The sequence below is a fragment of the Rhineura floridana genome, chromosome 11 (assembly GCF_030035675.1).
Source record: "Rhineura floridana isolate rRhiFlo1 chromosome 11, rRhiFlo1.hap2, whole genome shotgun sequence".
Taxonomy (NCBI): Eukaryota; Metazoa; Chordata; class Lepidosauria; order Squamata; family Rhineuridae; genus Rhineura; species Rhineura floridana.
Window position 1 is genome coordinate 8,414,236 of NC_084490.1, and position 18,939 is coordinate 8,433,174.

An 18,939-nucleotide genomic window follows, 5' to 3' on the forward strand; every position below is an offset into this window, starting at 1 on the left:
TCCAAGCCAAAAAATGAGGCTTGCAGTGGTGTCAATGCTCAAGCCCCAGCACAGCCAGAGAGCCTTCAGACTCTTGATTAAGATCTTTGGGGATCTTGACCCCCTTTGTTATTGTATTTATTTATTTATTTTAGAAAGCTACAGGAAGAGGGCATCAGTCAGCTAAAACCAGGGGCGAGAGGCTTGTGGATTGCACACCTCCTCCCCTCCCGGTCCATTACACATGCACTGGGTGGCACAGTGGTGGACAGTGACGGCTACACCTGGTGGGGTGGCTGGGCAGCTAAGTGAAGGTGGAGCCATGGTCACAGAGGCGGAGCCTAATTGTTCTGGTCATCTGCCCATCCTCCTCCCTTGCAGAGATACTGTGGAGCGGACATATAAACATTGTTGTACAAAGGCTTAGCATCTTACTAAACTGGAACATGTCTTACCTGATCCTCTGCATTCAAGATGCCTCTGCACTGAAATGTCAGTCCCATGGAACGATTTCGGGAGAGCACAGCAGCTGTGACTTGGGGCACCAGCCCAAGTACAGGAGTTAAAACACAGTTGGGATGTGCTACACTAAAGTCACAAAGGGTGGTGAGAGCTTCCAGGGCTTAAGTGTGCTACTCTCCACTCTTCTGTTTTCTGGAAACTCTGCTCCTTATTTCCCTTCTGTGCTCTGCCTTTTCCCTCCTTCTACCCTTATCAAGAAAGAAAAGAGGCAACTGCATGCATCAGGGATGGGAGGGGGACATCTACGGCCCTCCAGATGTTACTGGACTCCGACTCCCATCAGCCCCAGCCAGTATGGCCAATGGTGAGGCATGATGGGATTTGTAGTCCCAAACATATGAAGGACAACAGTGGTATATGCAGATGTTTAATAGCTGTGGTCAGATTTGGAGATCAAAAAATGAGAGTGAACAGGGCTCAGGTTGGCCTGAATTGTAAGACACACACCCTCCCCTGGACTCAAAATACGAAGGAGGTATTTGTGGTTACTTGGTAGAAATTGAAGAGCACCCTGACATACTAAGAGCTGCCCATTCTTAATTTTTGCACTGCGGATTTCCATGGTAACCCATTATTGGAGTTTGATATATGTTGCAGCGGAGTACAGTAAGTGTTGGTTTAAAGTATAAAGAAACTTAAGGTTTATTACTACTGGGAAACAAAGTCATTCTTGACTACAGACATGCATGTTGGCCATTGTAGAGCCATACATCATGAGCCATCTTTTTGCAATAGCTGACCTTTGTTTTTATTGTATTTTTAATATTTTTACTGTACGGGGTTTTGTTTTGAACTTGTAAACTGCTTTGAAGTTTTTTAATGAAATAGCGGTATACAAGTATATTTATTAATAAATAAATAAAATGGGGCTCGCACTCACAAACACGATCTCTGACTGACTAGAAAGGAAGGGAAGGAAGGAAGCAAAGCCTGAGAAAGAAACAAGCACATAAGTCGTTACTAAGGAAGGAATCAGCAAGGGAAGACTAGGTTGCCTTTCTGTCTATACCCCCTAGTGATTCAGATCACTGTTGCTGCTTTACTCCCGACAGCTGTAAGGGTCCCTGGCTCAAATGAGCTCGGGTCAAGCAGTGGGGCTTGCTCTCACTGTCTGCCCTCAACACCTTTGACCTTTTATTTCTTACTCTCTGCAGGCGAGAGACCTTTAACCACTTGTACTCCTGGCTAGAAAATGCCCGGCAGCATGCCAGCTCCCCCATGGTGATCATGCTTATCGGCAATAAAGGGTATCCATGTGTTTCCCTAGTGCTGCTTCCCCACCCAACCCCTTTCCCACCCTAGGCCCAGAGCTTGGAAAAGTTACTTTTTTGAACTACAACTCCCATCAGCCCAATCCAGTGGCCATGCTGGCTGGGGCTGATGGGAGTTGTAGTTCAAAAAAGTAACTTTTCCAAGCTCTGCCTAGGCCAAAGGTAGGTTTAGTGATGGCGGCGGATTAGGCTGCCTCAATTAGAGCTCTGCCGCGTTTTGGCGGCACTCCGCTGTCGCCCCGTGTCATCATTGGTGTGAGTTGTCCCATGCCCTTGGTTCATCCCCTCAACAGCCTCGTTGTGAAGAATAGGGAAGAGCTGTAACTCAGTGGTAGAGCACTTGCCTTGCGCTTGCATGCAGAAGGATCCGGGTTCAGTCCCCAGCATCTCCAGGTAGGGCTGGGAAGGTTTCCTTGCCTGAAACCCTGGAAAGCCTCTGACAGTCAGTGTACACCCAAGACCGGGGAACCTTTGGCCCTCCCCATGTTGCTGGACTCCAACTCCCATCAGCCCCAGCAAGCACGGTCAATGCCTGGGAGGATGGGAGTTGTCGTTCAGCAACGTCTGGAGGGCCAAAGGTTCCCCACACCTGGCGCAGACAATGGTGACCTACAGTAGACGAAGCAATGGGTCTGGCTCAGAATAAGGCGGCTTCCTACGTTCCTATGAACAGAGTCCTGAGGGTCAAATCTTGACTCAGGGCAGAATTAACTAGCCACAGATGGATCTCAAAGCAGAGCCCCCGTTTTCAGAGGCAGCGTGCCACTGGACGACCGTTGTTTGGGTGGGGGGCAACAGCTTGGGGGGGCTATTGCATGAAACAGGATGTTGTACTCAATAGGCCTTTGGTCTGATCCACTGGGCCTCTTTTTTTGTTCTTAATCTGCAGTTTAACCCGTACCTGTACAGTTTGACAAAACTTCTCTTTAATCAATCTAATTTTCTAAGTACATGTGTATTTACAGCTTGCCTTTTCTTTTCAAACAGAGGAGGGAGGGGGAATCGAGGCATGTAACTAAACCAATTCTGGCCCACTTGCATTGGCTGCCTATATGTTTCTGAGCTCGATTCAAGGTGCTGGTTTTAACCTATAAAGCCTTACACGGCTTAGGACCACAATACCTAACGGAACTCCTCTCCCGACATGAACCCATCCGTACACTACGCTCAACATCGAAGGCCCTCCTCTGGGTGCCTACTCCGAGGGAAGCTCGGAGGATGGCAATGAGGGAGAGGGCCTTCTCGGTGGTGGCCCCCAAATTATGGAACGATCTCCCTGACGAGGTGTGCCTGGCGCCAACACTGTTATCTTTTTGGCTTCAGGTCAAGACTTCCCTCTTCTCCCAGGCGTTTTAGCATGTGTTTTTAAATTGTTTTTTAAAAAAAATTAAATTGTGTTTTTAAATTGTTTTTTGTGTTTTAAAATCTGTGTATTTGTTTTTAATTGCTGTAAACCGCCCAGAGAGCTTCGGCTATGGGGCGGTATGTAAATGTAATAAATAAATAAATAACTCGCAATTGGCTGGATGTTGTACATCTTAAGAGTTGTCCAGCAGAATGGGCCTTGCTGTGTCTCCCTTTCCTCCTTCCAATATGAGGGTGGCTCTTCATTCATGGAATTTAGGAGGGGCTGATTGGTTGGTCGTGAGTCTCAACAGTCAGTCTTCGGAATCTTGCTGTCTCTTCCCTTTCTTCCTCATAGCTGTATAGTAGCTGGCTAGCTGATGATGTGATTTCCAGTTCGTTTATTTATTTATTATTTGGTTTACATCCCACCCTTCCTCCCAGCAGGAGCCCAGGGCGGCAAGGTTTGATCTTTTACATCTGTGTTTTTACCGTCTTCTGTGCTCACACCCTATGGAGCGCCCGCATGACACAGGAGGCAGGAAACCTCAAGCTCAGGGCCAAATACGGCCCTCTAGGCATCTCAGTCTGGCCCTTGGGACTCACCCTCAGGCCACACCCCTCATTGGCCTTCCTACACACACCCCTTGAGCGTTTTTTGCTGGTCCGGAACGTGTCGTTAATGCTCCTTGCTTGCCTGACAGAGGATAGAGAGGAGTGTGTGTGTAGAAACTAGCCTACCGTACAAAGGTAAAATCCATGTTCATTGATCCACCCGCTTTTGCCTATTGCCCCACCCATCACTGTCCCCAGAAGGCTGCCCAGAAGGGAATGTGGCCCTCGGGCTGAAAAGGGACTCCCTACCTCTGCTTTATGAAGTCAGACCATTGGGCTACCTACCCCAGTATTATATGATATTGTATAATAACCATAACCGATGCTCTGGCCTTTGACACCTGAAATATGTGTTTTCAGGACCACCCTATGTCTATAATGTGTTTTAACTCTTTTATTATTGGATTTTAATAGTTGTAACCTGCCCTGGCACCTATTGACAAAGGGCAGGTAGTACATTGAGTGAAATAATAACAACAATAATAACAACAATAATAAATCATATCTATCTGGAGGTGCCAGGGACTGAACCAATAGCTTTTGTTGTGCCACTGAGCTACAGGGTCTGTTTGAAGCAGGGAGAAAAAATCAGAAACATCTTTGCAGGTCAGCTGGCATTTGAACCACGCACATGGTTTTGGAATAATTGTTTAGGAACGAGGTGCAGGCTGTTGAACGTCTGTCTTAGGTTTGGGTGCTGGTGGCTGTTTTGTGTCAATCATTAGATTTCCTCTTGGCAGGAGCTGGGTGGCTGACGCTTGCCAGCTCTCAGGTTACAGGAATGAAAATAAATGTGAAAGTACAAGAAAAACTGTCACAATGGGCTTTGCCCAAGACACAGTGATGTTTGTGTCTGATAAGAAATCTTGAATGTTCATCTCCAGCACCCATAACCAACTCCTTATTTTTTTTCATTGCAGCATGCTGGTGCCATATATACATACAGTATTCCCTTAATTTGACTGATACATCTCAAGCATTGTTAACTTTTTCTTTCTTTCTTTTTTCTCCCTGGGGTGCATCCAAGAGGGCTCAGTGCAGACAGGTGGATGAGATGACTTTCAGATCCTTTTTATGCTTTTATAATTGGGGCAAAGATGCATGTGCGTGCATGTTTCTCTCTTGTGCTTTGGCCTCCTCCTAAATGTCCTACCCTTGAAGACTTCCCTCTTTCAACAAGCCTTCTAAGTGAAGGTTTTTATCCCAGCTGGCATCTGTATTGGCTTTGAAACTGTTTTAACTCTTTTTATATGTATGCAGTTGTTTTTATATAATGTTTTTTATTGTGAAATTGCTCCAAGATACTTCAGATGGAAGAGGATTCATAAACGATATTAGGAAAAATAAATAGCCTCTCTCTACTTGCAGTGACTTGGAGAACCAACGAGCTGTACAGAAGGAAGAAGGGGAGGCTTTTGCCCGGGAACACGGCATGGTTTTCATGGAGACATCTGCAAAGACGGCAGCCAACGTAGAAGAGGTGAAGAAAGGTGTTCTGGGTACTTGCCTGTCCCTAGACCCGTCTCCTTTTGGGCAGGGAAAGCATTTGTATAACAATTATTCTGCTCCTGCCAGCCGTATGCAAGGGAGCATAAGGAGACACCTAATTTATTTATTTATAAAAAATTTGTAAACCGCTATTTAGTTAAAAACATCAAAGCGGTTTACAACATGTTTAAAACAACCACCACCATAGAATATATATATATATATATATATATATATATATATATATATATATATATACTCTATACAGTATGTATATGTGTGTGTGTGTGTATGTATATATATACTCTATACAGTATGTATATGTGTGTGTGTGTATGTATATATTTATATGTGTGTATATATATCTATATATAAACATTAAGAATACAATTAAAACAAAGGTCAATTGATGTAAAAAAGAACATGTCCTTAATTGCCTGCATAAGCCTGGTGAAACAGAAAGGTTTTCAGCAGACGCTTAAAAGTTCAAACAGAAGGCGCCTGCTTAATCTCTGTTGGCAGAGCATCCCAAAGAACTGGACCAATGACACTGAAGGTTCGATTTTGTGTCGATGTTAAATGAGCCTCACCAACCCAGGGGACAACCAGAGCAGCTCCTGCAGAAGATCTCAGTGATCGAGCTGGGATATAAGGGTTCAGGCGGTCCCTAAGATACGCTGGACCTACGTTGATTAGGGGGTTGTAAGTAAATACAAGGACCTTGAACCTGGCTTGGTAGCAGATGGGCAGCCAGTGCACATGCTTTAAAAGTGGTGTCACATGTCAGCCATATGCTCCCATCAGCAATCTGGCCGCTGAATTTTGCACCAGCTGGAGCTTCTGAACCAAGGCCAAGGGCAGCCCACATAGAGCACATTGCAGTAATCCAGCCTGGAGGTTACCGATGCATGGACTACAGAGGTCAGGCTGTCCCTGTCCAGGAATGGCTGTAGCTGACGAACCAGACAAAGCTGGTAAAAGGCACTCATAGCCCCAGATGATACTTGGGCCTCTAGCGACAAAGATGAATCCAGTAGTACCCCAAGGCTATGGACCCCATCCAGAACAGGTAACCTGACTATCTCCTGGACATGGGAACCACCTACTCAAAGAGCCTCCATCTTCCCAGGATTCAAGTACAGTTTATTGGCCCTTATCCAGTCCACTACAGCATTCAGACACCGATCCAGAACGATCACAGCCTCTTCTGATTCAGATGTTATGGAGAAACAGAGCTGCGTGTCATCAGCATATTGCTGACACCTTGCTCCAAAACTCCTAATGACCACTCCCAACAGCTTCATATAGATTTTGAATAGCACTGGGGAGAGAATAGTACCCTACGGAAACCCATAGCACAAATGCCAGGGGGCCGAGGAACATTCACCCAGAGTTACCCTCTGGACATGACCCTGAAGGTAAGAGCAGAACCATCAAAAGGCAGTGCCTTCAGTGCCCATCACACCGAGGTGGTCCAAGAGGATACCATGTCAATGGTATCAAATGCTGCTGAGAGATCGAGCAGAAGTAACAGGGTCGCACTCTCCCTGTCTCTGTCACGATAAAGGTCATCCATCAGGGTGACCAAGGCTGATTCTGTTCCGAAACCAGGTCTGAATCCAGGTTGTGATAGATCTAGATAATCAGTCTCATCCAGCAATACCTGCAATTGTTTTACAATCATCTTCTCCACCACCTTTGCCGCTGATCCATCTAGTTCAGTATTGTCTACACTGACTGGAAGCAGCTCTCTGGGATTTCAGACAGGTGATATTCCCATCCCCACCTGGAGATGCTAGGAACTGGATTAGGATCCTTCTTTACCAATTAGCCATGTCCCTTCCCCTTATCTAACGGGATCTGTTTTCCTAAGCGTCTTGCAAATAAATGAAGAAATGGAAACATTCCATTTCAGAGGGTTTACTCTTGAGTAGGATTAACATTGGACACAAGCCACACTGAGCCAGACTACTTGTCTTCCTAACTCAGTAATTGAAATGTAGTGTTGGAGGAGAGCTTTGTGCATACCATGGACTGCGAAAAAGACAAATAATTGGGTGTTAGAACAAATTAATCCAGAACATTAGAAGCTAAATTGATGAAACTGAGCTTATCATACTTTGGACACATGAGAAGACAAGATTCACTAGAAAAAGACAATAATGCTGGGAAAAACAGAAGGGAGTAGAAAAAGAGGAAGACCAGAGAAGAGATGAATTGACTCCATAAAGGACGCCACAGACCTGAACTTACAAGATCTGAACAGGGTGGTTTATAACAGATGTTACTGGAGGTCGCTGATTCATAGGGTTGCCATAAGTCAAAATCGACTTGGAGGCACATAGCAACAACAAAATTCTCTACACTGATTGACCAGTGGCTGTTCAGGACTTCCGACGGGGTTCTCTCCCAGCCGTACCTGGAGATGCCAGGGATTGCAGGGACCTCCCGCATACAAGTTAGATGCTCCGCCACTACCGAGTTGCAGCTCTTCGGGGCAGGCTCCGAAGTCCTTGGAAGTCCTGCTCAGCCCTGATTTTTGAGATTTTGCCACCCATCGCCCATGCAGTTTTGAGGCTATCTTAACAACCACGAAGGCCAGAAACTCTAAACGGAAGCGGAGAATTCTGACTTCCACACCAGTGCCAAGTCTGCATTTTAGGCCTGTGTGACTGGCATTGGAGACATGCTTATTCCTGGACTGCACCCAACTTTCCCAGGTCCATTTATGTGTACAGTTTTTCAGTCCAGCTGGGGGGAAAAAAGTCCAGCGGCCAATGGGAGAGGGGCGGCATTGCTAGCCCGCCTTACCACGCCGTATATAGCTGGTCATTTGTAGGATGTGGTCAGGATGAGAGAGGAGGGAAAAAGAACCCACTTCTCTCCCTCTTCTCTGCCTGGTTGCCTGAAGGTCGTTCTTGTTGGGTGACTCAGGAACTGGCTGTTTACCAACAAGCCTTAGGGAAGGACCACAGCTCAGGGGCAGAGCATCTGCTTTGCATGCAGAAGGGCCCAGGTTCAATCCTCAGCCTCTCCAGGTAGGGCTGGGAATGTTCCCTGCCTGAAACCCTGGACAGCTGCTGCCAGTCAGTGTAAGCAACACTGAGCAAGATGAGCCAACGGTCTGACTCGGTGTAAGGCAGCTTGCTATGTTCCTGAGCCTGATTTTTTAACTCAGTGCTTAGAGAAGTGTGGATGCTTTGGTACTCAGGTCCTTCTTCCTGCCATGGCTAGCAAGCAGCTACCTGTGACACCCAACAGCTAGGAGGGTACAGTCTTCGTTAGACTGGTTTGTCTGCATATATCATGGGCCCGCATCATTGCCTCTGTTGGCAATGTTCAAGGGCCTGAGTGCCCATCTTTTTGTAGCCAAAACCACACCGTCCGCATAGAAGAGGGAGGTGATCACCAGGCTCAGGAAAACCTCTTAGTTTGCCGAAGAACTCTAAAGATATCTTTAGGAAGAGAAAAACCCAAGTGGGCAACCTCTGCAAAAACCGGCCAGTGAGGACTGAGCATGCTCAACAGTGACAGAGTGGAGACTGGGAATGGATAAAGAGAAACAGAAAACCAGGGTGAGTAGAGGGAATGGGACAGATTGGCTTAGAAGAGGGCAGACATCCGCCCCTCTCTGCCAGTTGCAGACTCTCTTCTCCCAATATGGGGCACAGAAAATTGGGTGTCCAGAATAGAAATTTACCTTTATGGCTATATCATTTACCCATCTTGCTGTTTGTTTTTAAAAAACATTTCCCCTTTTATCTATTTCTTCCAGGCCTTTCTCAACACAGCTAAAACCATCTATAGCAAGATACAGCAGGGTCAGTTTGACATTGCCAATGAGGTGAGTCAGACCTAAAAGCCTGTCTGGAATGCCATTGAACCTATAGCCAGAATTTTGTGATTGGGGGACAGGAGTGATAGGTGGTGATAGTGTGTGTGTGTGTTAGTACAGGTAGCTTTAAAATTTGCAAAGTGATTTGTATTCAATAACAATGAAATAAAACTTTTACAAATTAAAATCTAAGGTTCTAGTGAATGTGGAGAACTGCCTTATATGGTCACATTAGAATGTAATGGTAAACCATGGTTTAGTGCTATGTGAACAAGCCTAGTCTCCTCCTGAGCTCGCACACTCCCATCTCCTCTCATATGGCCAGGAGAAGGAATTTGACAGCTTTTGCTTTCCCTGAAATGCAGCTTGTTGATTCATCCAAACCGAGATCATCATGGTTTAACACTAACTATGGTTAGTTTCCAAAAAGGCAACTTCAAACTAGGGGCTATGAAGATGGCTTGTTGAAACTAACCATAGTTAGTCTGTTGAGAGGAAAAGAAGCTGCATTTAAGAAAAAGTAAAAGTTTCCATGCTCCTCCTGCTTGTGGTGAGAGGGAGAGCGGGGAGTACACAAGCCTGGGAGAAGGTGAGACTCATTCACATGGCGCTAAACCATGGTTGTTTAGCATGATAACCTAACACAGACTACTTATTGATCTGTACCTGATTCTTTAAACTGGAGATTCTGGGGACTGAACCTTCGGGTCTATTCATTAAAACAGCAGTGGGGGAACTCCTGCCTGCAGGCCTAATTAGGCCCAGTGGGCTGATTGTTTTGGCACTGCCAAAGTGCAGGTGTCCTGACTCCCAACCAGAAAAGACTCAGGACTCGAAGACTGGGTTGTGCAAAAAGTTTTATTCCAGAAGTCAGTACAGGACCACAGCATTAGACATTCTAGGCATGAATCAGGATATGGAAGTAGGCATGGCTGCAACAGTAGAGGGTTGTTGCAACAAAGATTCTTCCCCCCCCCTAAAAAAAAAATCCTTATAAAAGAGAGGGGGTGGGCACACTACTTGCACTGGCTAACTCTAGCATGTTCCAATCTATATTACAAGGCTGAGGCTCTTTCTAGGAGCAGAGGAGAATTTCTCTTACTGTAGTTGTTTTTTGGGCTTTTCTAAGTGACCTTGGAGATTGTCAGCTCTCCTTCTGAGGAAACCTGCCTTATCAGTCTGGGCCGGCTCATTACCGGATGCCAGGAAAGACTCTTCACTGACTGATATAGATGTGGAGGTGCCTCAGTGCCTTTCTCTGCAATTCCATTCACAGGCCCAGAGGCTTCTGGAACCATTTGCTCCGTGATTTCTTCATTCCCTTCCTCAACATTGGTTAATCCCTCTCTATCCCCCCTAACCCTGCCAAGCAGTCTCCACCACAGCCATGACAGCAGGGCTGTGCCTTTGCCCACACTTTTTGATTTCAAACAGCCCAAGCACAAAATCAGGTCGCTTGTGATATCAGATGATTGGCAGGTGGGCAGTGCCACCCACCTGTCAAACCTAGCCTGTGCGGAGGAGAGGTGGGAGAAAAGGATCCAGCCCCTGACTGTATCCATTTCCCCCACCCCGGCTTAAAAACGCAATCTCACTCTTTCAGATTCAGATGGAGAGGGCCAAGCTGAAGAGGGCCTCAATCCATTTGGCTTTTAATTTATGTTGGATAGAACCTTGTCGGCATCATCCATCATGAGCATTATCTTTCTTTGGAAGTGATACGTCCGCTAATACACATTTGTATTGTACTGAAAACCCTTTTGAGGTCATAGCAGAAGTGCTGTTATACATTTTGTATGTTTATGAAGAGCTGCTGCTGGTGGTCCTTCTTCTGAGCTTAAATTACAGAGGTAGGGGCATGCCTCTTCTAGCTCCTGTTTTTAGAAGGCTACAATTGGAGTAACTCGGGAAGGGAGCTGTGGACTTCATTAAGGGCTGCTCATTCTTCCCCCTCATAGTTTTGAGCACTAGAGGTCTTTTAAAAAAATCCTAATTTCTCTGTATAATTTTGTTCTGATTGCTGGTTAGGGCATAGTTCCTCCCCCTTTTTCTTTGCATTAAACCCAGCAAAGAGCTTAATAAACCTCTTATTTCTGTTGACCAGTCTGGGACTGAAAAAACAAGGGGGGTTGTCAATCCCCCGTGGCAGGCTTGTCATAAACTGAGACGGTGTGGTGTAGTGGTTATAGTATTGGACTACAATGGGGGAGGTCCTAGTTCAAATCCCCACTTGGTCATGAAGCACTCTAGGTAGATGAAGTTGGACCTTCTCCTATCTCTCCACCTGACTGACCTCATAGGGTTGTTGTGAGGATTAAAAAAAAGGGTCAGACTGTGTGCACTGCCTGAGCTCCTTGCAGGAAAGGTGAGCCTATAAGCGTAACAAACAGATATGTCCTTTTGAGCTCAATAATTTGCCTTCTTTTTGCCTGCCCATAATTCTCCAGTGTGTGCAATTTGTGGGTTTTTTGTTGTTAAATGCCTAGTATATCCTGTCCCAAAGGATAAAGGTGGCGGATAATTTTTCTAACAAGATAAATTAAGATCAAGATCTTTCTGACAACAAGTAATCAAGTACATGATTGCTAGCAGGCAATGACATATTTATAACCACTCAGGTGCCAAAATTTGCTCTAGCTGCAGGAAAAGTAAGACTTAGAAACCAAAATCACCTGGTGGATGCCCCAGTGTTATCCTGACCGTAGCATCTATACATTAAGACCTGAGGTGGGTCAGGGTATCTACCGCTCAGGAGTGGAAATTTTATTTGATATGTATTTATATTTTTCTACTCTATGTTGTTGAACTGCGTTTTACTGTAATATGATTTGTATTTTAATATGTTTTTTGTATTTTCCTCATAAATGTATTTAATTGTGGTGGCCTGTGGCTCTGAACAATAAAGATTCATTCACATGTGATTGAATTAAAATTACCCAGTTCCAACCTGACTCCTAGTCAAGCCAGTATACATAACGTGATTTCTCTCGTTCACCCTTCAAACGCTCAAACTTTTTAAAGGCTCTGTTTGAAGGATTTTCTTGGAGGAAACAGCCACTCCCCTAGACCAAGAGTGGGGAACTTTTGCCCTCCAGGTGCTGCTGAACTAGAACTCTCATCAGGGCTAAGGAGTTATACCCATCATCCTTGACCATCTGGCCATGCTGGCTGAGGCTGATGTGAGCTGTAGCTTAGCAACATCAGGAAGAGCACTAGGCTGGCTACCCCTTGCCTAGAGAGACAATCTCTTTCCGCAGCTTCCCAGAATGGGTTTGGAGTCACAGATGGTGACGTGAAGGTGGTCAAAGCAGTTCTGGTTTTCCTTTGGATGTTTGTCATGTGATCCCCTTTATTCCTCCCCCTGCAGGGAAACGGCATCAGGATCGGCCCCCAGCAACCATCAGGTGCATACTCCGGATCCCCTGTCTGCCAGGGTCCTCAAGGCTCTGGAGACCGGTCATGCTGCTGCTGAGTTTCCCTTGAAATCCAGCTAGGCCCATTGAGGCTTGGGAACACATGGGAAGATGCCTCCTTGCTCTCTCTTTTTTTCAATTTCAGGCATCATGCTGGAGAAGAGGATCTTCCAAGCCAACCTTCTCTCAACCCCATAACAGCCTACCTCTTCTCTCCTAATGTGGAGATTGGGGTCATCCTGGACTTAGAGTTGTTTCTGGCCAGGAGGGGAGGAGGTACTAGCAACTCTTTTGAATGCCTCCAATTTGGGGATCTCTCTTCACCTCCTTATAGGGGAAGGGTGCTTCCAGGTTCCCTCCTCGCCCCTTAATCTGCCTTCCCTCCCCCCCACCATCAGCAGTTTCCTCTCCCACTGTTGAAGATTTCCACTCCCCCAGCTTTGGATTCACAGACCCCCAGTGTGTGTGTGTCATCCAGGCCACTCTGCCTGATCTTAGATTTTAAGCTATACTGTACTGTTGTTTTATCTTGGTATTAAATGTTTCCGCGTTCGACAATCTTTGCCGTGTCTTTATATACTGGGCAAAGGAAGAGAAAAGATATGGGAAAGGACTCAGTTCTGAGGTATATAATATTTTCTGTCACTTCTGTTCAGTTCTTTCACATTCTGCCACAGCAGGTCCTTACCAGAAGCGACCAACAAGTGCAGAAACCACTTGTCCTGCTTGCAGTAAGATCCTCCTTTGAGGGCAAGAGATGGTATCTCTGGCAGCTGGAATAAACAAAGGAAACTGCTTTGTACCAGGTCAGTCTTGGGCAGAGATCCGACCTACACCATAGAAGCAGCGTGCCTCTGAACACGAGCTGTTGGAAAACGCAAGCTGGGAGAGCGCCGTTGCGCTCAGGTCCTTCTTGCAGGCTTCCCATAGGCATCTGATTGGCCACTTTGAGCGCAGGATGCTAGACCAAATGGGTCTTTGGTCCGATTCAAGAGGGCTCTTATGTTTGCCTGCTATTGATTCTTTTTAACTCGTGATGCCAGGAATTGAATGCAGCAGCCCTCTACATGCAAAGCAAGTGCTCCACCGCTGAGCTATGGTGGAGTGAGCCTGTTTTTCCATTATTAAATTGAAAGTGCAAGGGGTGCATCAACCAGTGGGAGATCTGCAGGTTATTATTATTTGTTTTTAATGTTTTTAGTGACTGTAAACCGCCCAGAGAGCTTCGGCTATGGGGCGGTATATAAATACAGTAAATAAATAAATAAATAAATAAATAATATGCAGGGATGATCTGTTTCTTTGATGGAAGAATGATGTCTTGCAGAGGGTCAGGAGTGACAGTCTGCAGAATGCAAAAAAGACAAGGGTCAAGATTAAAGAGATCACAGGTTACAATTTTATGCATGCTTACCTGGAAGGAATCCACACTGAACACCGTGGGATTTATTTCTGAGTATACATATACAGGATTGCACTGCATGCCACCTTTTCTAAAAAGGATATGCATATATTTGCATATGAACAGCAACACTAGTTCTGAAAGCAAAGTAGCAGGCCTACCTGGTTTATTGATGATGGTCACAGCAGGCAACATTTTTGAAAGGGCATTCCTTCTTGCATAACAGAAAGGAGATTCTAAAATGGTGGTTGCTCCTGTTTGCTTTTTTGTTAAATGTTTCTATAAAATATATTTTGGCTTAAAAAAAAAAAAGCCCAGCTGCCCAATTTAACTATGTCACCTTTCTAATCTATCAAAAAGGTTTTGGACAACAGCTCATATTTATTTGTTTAACAAAGTTTATATGCTGCTTGATTGTAAAAAAAAACCATCTATGTGGTTTACAAAAAACATTGAAATTATCAATAACAGTTAAAAACAAGTAAGTAAAAACATTTAAAAGACAAAACAGCAGTAAAGAGATTAAAAAATATCAACATCTTGTTTCGATAGGCTCGCTTGCCTGAATGAAAATGTTTTAAGCAGGCACCTAAGACAATATAGCAACATGCCTGTTTCTCTGCCATTTTAAAGCCATACACATTTCCAATGGACACCACAAATAAATTTAATTTTCTGTTTCCTTTTTAAAATGATCAGCTTATATGAGCAAATTTGCCCAAACTGGTATTCGGCAAATCAAATGTATTGGATGTGTAAGCATGCTTTGGATTGCAACTCTAAGTAAAAAACGGCAATGCACCAGAAACTGTCAATACAGTGTGAAAAGATGAGAATTGAGAACTTCTAGATTAGATTACTGCAATGCGCTCTACGTGGGGCTGCCTTTGAAGACGGTTCGGAAACTGCAGCTTGTGCAAAATGCAGCGGCCAGATTGTTAACACGGACCAGGCGGTCCGAACATATAACACCAGTTCTGGCCCGCTTGCTTTGGCTGCCTATATGTTTCCGGGTTCGATTCAAGGTGCTGGTTTTAACCTATAAAGCCTTACACGGCTTGGGACCACGATACTTGATGGAACGCCTCTCCCGATATGAACCTACCCGTACACTGCGCTCAACATCGAAGGCCCTTCTCCGGGTGCCTATGCAGAGGGAAGCCCGGAGGATGGTAACAAGAAAAAGGGCCTTCTCAGTGGTGGCCCCTGAATTATGGAACAATCTCCCTGATGAGGTACGCCTGGCGCCAACATTGTTGTCTTTTCGGCGCCAGGTTAAGACCTACCTCTTCTCCCAGGCATTTTAGCATTTCAGTATTGTAGCATTTAGTATTTTTAGTATTTTAGTATTTTAGTTTAGTATAGGTTTATTTGGAAATTTAATGAGTTATGTTTTAAATTGATTAATGTGTGGTTTTAAATTGTATGTTGATATTTTGATGTTGTGAACAGCCCAGAGAGCTTCGGCTATGGGGCGGTATAAAAATTTAATAAATAATAATAATAACTTAGTAGAGGTGAGATTTTAATTTTTCTTATGACGTAGCTCAATAAATTGCTGTTGGCAAAGAAAGTATTCTCCATTATGACAATAAAGGAGCATATATACCACTTATTTGTGTATTGACGGATTAAAGATTGTGAGAAATCTCCACCTCCTCACCACAGGCCAAGTTCTCCCCCCCCCTTAACCTCATGTTGGAAAAATGGAATGCACCCACTCTGTTCTATCCTAGTTATAAATCCTGCCACTAAACTCTTGAACTATTATTACTTACACTAAATAAGTCTTATGGTACAAATGTCTTCAAAAATCTATTCTGTGAACCTGTGGTTGTGGGGACATATCATTGTGTCAGTTGTCCAATGTGGATTCAGAGCAGAGTCTGCAAGTCAAAAAAAACCTTTGATGCAGTGTGAAATACCATACTCTTTCACTACTTGAATTCAAAAATAGACTTTTCTAGCTTTTTTATTAGATGGATCAACATGTAGGTGACCAAGCTACGACAGAATACGGATCCGGTTGGCATTAAGCTGTCGGCGTCCCCAAACTCTACTCAGGTAATTTTCCTCATCTGTAAAATGGGAACTACAGTGGCTTGCCTTGCAGGACTGCTGCAAAGGCAAATAAATAAACGCTATAGGCTGTAAATTGACCTATGTTTATCTATATATAACAAGTAATACTGCTTTTACAACACAGTTCATAGTTGGCCTTCCCCTTTACCAGTAACTCACTTCTCCCAATATAATAGCCTATTAGTCCAACATGGCTTCCTCATATAGGTCACTAACCCATTGCCTGTCTGCCGGGATCTAGGGCGCGATAAAATAATACAACACGTCGACATAGGCCACGCGCTTCATCATTAAAAAGCTTTCATTATTATTTACTTTTATTTGCATTGGCTTGAAAATAACACAGGCGGCTGCTTAGACAGCCCTAATAAGGCGAGGCCCCCTCTCGCTTCCCTTCTCCCCCTCCCCGCTCCACTCTGCAGAGAGAGACTTCCTGGAAGGTTCTCTCAACCGAACCTGCTGCCTGGCCCCGCCTCCTGGCCTTACAGGTCGTTCAGCGACGGCCGTAGGCCTGGCAAGGAGCAGTGGGCGTGGCTTGGAGGGCCCCGAGAGAAGTTCGGTTGCACCGTCCATGCTCGGCTGCCTTGTTCTCTCTTCTCTCTCCCTAGGAGAGGGGAGGGGGGCGGGAGAAGTGGCTCCTTAAAGGGTGAGTCGGGGGTGTGGAGACCCCCAGGTAAGACACCGGGTTGTTGTTTTGTTTGTTTTTTAAAAAAGACAACACATTCCCCCCTTTCTCCTCTCATATATACAGACGGCGGATTATTATGGGATGGCCCGTCGCCTTCTCACGATGCAGGCCCGATGCAGGGATATTTCCCCTCCCCCCTCCCCTTCCTACGGGGAGAGAGAGGGACCATTTTTAAAAGGAAGGGGTTAATAATACACCTTTGCTTTCTATTCTCTAGATTTCCCCACCCCCTTTTTTTAATGGGAGGTTGAAATAAATCCATATCGTGCTGGCCTTTTGAAGAGGAGGGAAAAGGTTGCTGGACGGACCATATATTTTCTTCTAAACACCCCCCCAAAATATATATATATAAAGAGAGAGAGAGAGAGTCTTATTTTATGTATTCCTCTGTCCTGTAGTTAATTGGCTTTTAATTTTGTCTGTTTAGCATTCCATTCTCCCACATAGGAGGGTGTTATCGTGAAGGTGGAAGAATTGTCCCCGTGTTACCATTTCTCTGTTGATACGTGCATTTTGCAGAGGCCCGCCTTTGAGAAGGAAAGGGAAAGAGATGGATTGATCCGCCTTCTGAGGTTGTTGGGGAAGAAAAGAGGGAAGCTGGTTGGGGGGACAGGAGAGAAAGGAGACAGAAGCCTGGATGGATGTTGGAGCCGGAAAGGAAGTGTAGACGATGGTTGTGTTGCAGTGGGAGTAAGATGTGTGCAGAGAAGGATGGCTCTTCTGCATTGCATTGATATTGGGAGGTGGGGAGGCTGTCAGGTTGATCTGTGCAGGGTGTGTGAAGAGGGCAGGTGTGTACGTACCTCGAGGTCTGTGGTGAGTCCCATGTTTTCACATGGGTGGGATAATTCTACAGTGGGAGCCATATATGCTGCTCCCAAAGTGCTTTAAAACTGTAGTCTTCAACATTTTCAAATCTGGACCCACCTTTAACCCAGATATGCATGTGGGGACCCATTGTGTCCTCATTTTAACCCTATAATTTGTATAGCGGTAGTGCTGCCCATCTTAGATCAGGCTGTGACCCAGTAGTGGGTCCCGACCCACTAGTTGAAGACCAGTGCTTTTAGACCTTGTATCTCTTGCTTGTAGGAAAGGCAGAAGTGTAGTTTTGAATGCACCTTGTGTTGGGTTTTGAAATTGATGGATGGCCAGGTGAGAAGGTGGATCTTCAACTGCTTGTCAATTTTCCAGCAGTTTTGTGTGTGTGAGAGAGACTTAGGAGTAGATGTGTTCTCTCAGATAGAAATTTTAGTCCTTTACCCAGTGTCTTTTTCTCCTTTCTACACATCTGGGAATGTGTGTCTTATGTTTTAGCACAAAAGCGTAAGAGGAAAATCTTCCTAGTTTTACCAGTGTAGTTGTCCTGTTGCTATCTGCCTTCTCTATTCCCTAGTGATACTGACAAGGTCAGAGGGGAGCCTTATTTGGTTTCCACATATGCCCATCCACCCTTTTTCCTTATTGCTTCAGTGTTTATTCACAATTGCTAGTCTGGTCCTTGAAAAAGGCTTTTCCCCTAAAATTCTGGTTTAACTGGAGAACAGAAGTGGGGACTGGGAAAGAAATGGCCGAGGGGTGGGCTACCTGGGGTAGAATGGTGATCCTAGCATTCTCTGTTCTTGGAGAGGGGGGTGAAGGAGGAACGTGTGTTCATATATGAAAGTGGGATTTATATATCTATTTTGCTCGGACCAGTGGTATTGGGTGGGTAGAGGTGAGATCTGTAGTTCAAATATTGTTTAGGAAAAGGTTCTGATGTATTGACCACAGTTCTGACGGGCAAGTGTGGGAGTGAAGATTCTCAGAAGTTTCCATCAAATGTATCAGGCTCTTGCCATGTGGAGACTTTGAAGCATATTACAGGTACCTGAAAATCAGCATTTGAATTTCTGTCTTTGACCTAAACAGCTCTAGCGACAGCTGAGGGTCAAAGAAGCTGAGCTTTGAGTTCAGTTTGGCTAATAACATAAAAATAGTCATGTGTGTCCGAACCGCTGGTCTATCTAGATTGGCATCCTTGCCTCCTGGCAGTGGCCAGCCAGATGTCTCAGGGAGGTTCAGGAGCAGGGTATGATGGGGATATCCATCCCCTCTTATTAATCCTCAGCATCTGGTGATCATAGCTGCCCATATATTTTAATGGTTATCATGGCTAGCAGGCTGGATTCTAGAAGACAAGTCTGTTGCAAGGCAGAGGGTTCTCTGGCTCTCCTTAAGGGCAATAGGGGCAATCAGAATTTGATTTGTAGGCACACAAGCAGCTGAGAACCTGCTGTCTCTCTGTAGTGTGTTATTCA

At 45.0% G+C, this 18,939-nt stretch overlaps 2 protein-coding genes across 10 annotated transcripts in view; both read left to right on the forward strand.

The window, feature by feature from the left end:
- RAB2B (RAB2B, member RAS oncogene family) overlaps window positions 1-13,025 on the forward strand; it is a 22,928-nt gene extending 9,903 nt beyond the window's left edge. The window contains exons 5-9 of one of the 2 annotated variants that reach the window (XM_061588141.1): window positions 1,656-1,748; window positions 5,100-5,211; window positions 8,995-9,063; window positions 12,422-12,458; window positions 12,613-13,025. In XM_061588141.1, coding sequence (XP_061444125.1) covers window positions 1,656-1,748; window positions 5,100-5,211; window positions 8,995-9,063; window positions 12,422-12,458; window positions 12,613-12,665 — 364 coding nt within the window. In that variant the 3' untranslated portion in view covers window positions 12,666-13,025. Of the gene's footprint in view, window positions 1-1,655; window positions 1,749-5,099; window positions 5,212-8,994; window positions 9,064-12,421 lie in introns of both variants that reach the window. The other variant, XM_061588143.1, reaches the window with a different exon arrangement.
- Window positions 13,026-16,433: 3,408 nt separating this feature from the next.
- CHD8 (chromodomain helicase DNA binding protein 8) overlaps window positions 16,434-18,939 on the forward strand; it is a 70,374-nt gene continuing 67,868 nt past the window's right edge. For 3 of the 8 annotated variants that reach the window (XM_061591212.1, XM_061591207.1, XM_061591214.1), the window contains exon 1: window positions 16,435-16,597. The gene's annotated coding sequence lies outside the window, so the exon portion shown is untranslated. Of the gene's footprint in view, window positions 16,625-16,910; window positions 16,934-16,987; window positions 17,212-17,918; window positions 18,506-18,939 lie in introns of those variants that run through there. The other 5 variants (XM_061591216.1, XM_061591208.1, XM_061591211.1 and 2 more) reach the window with 5 other exon arrangements.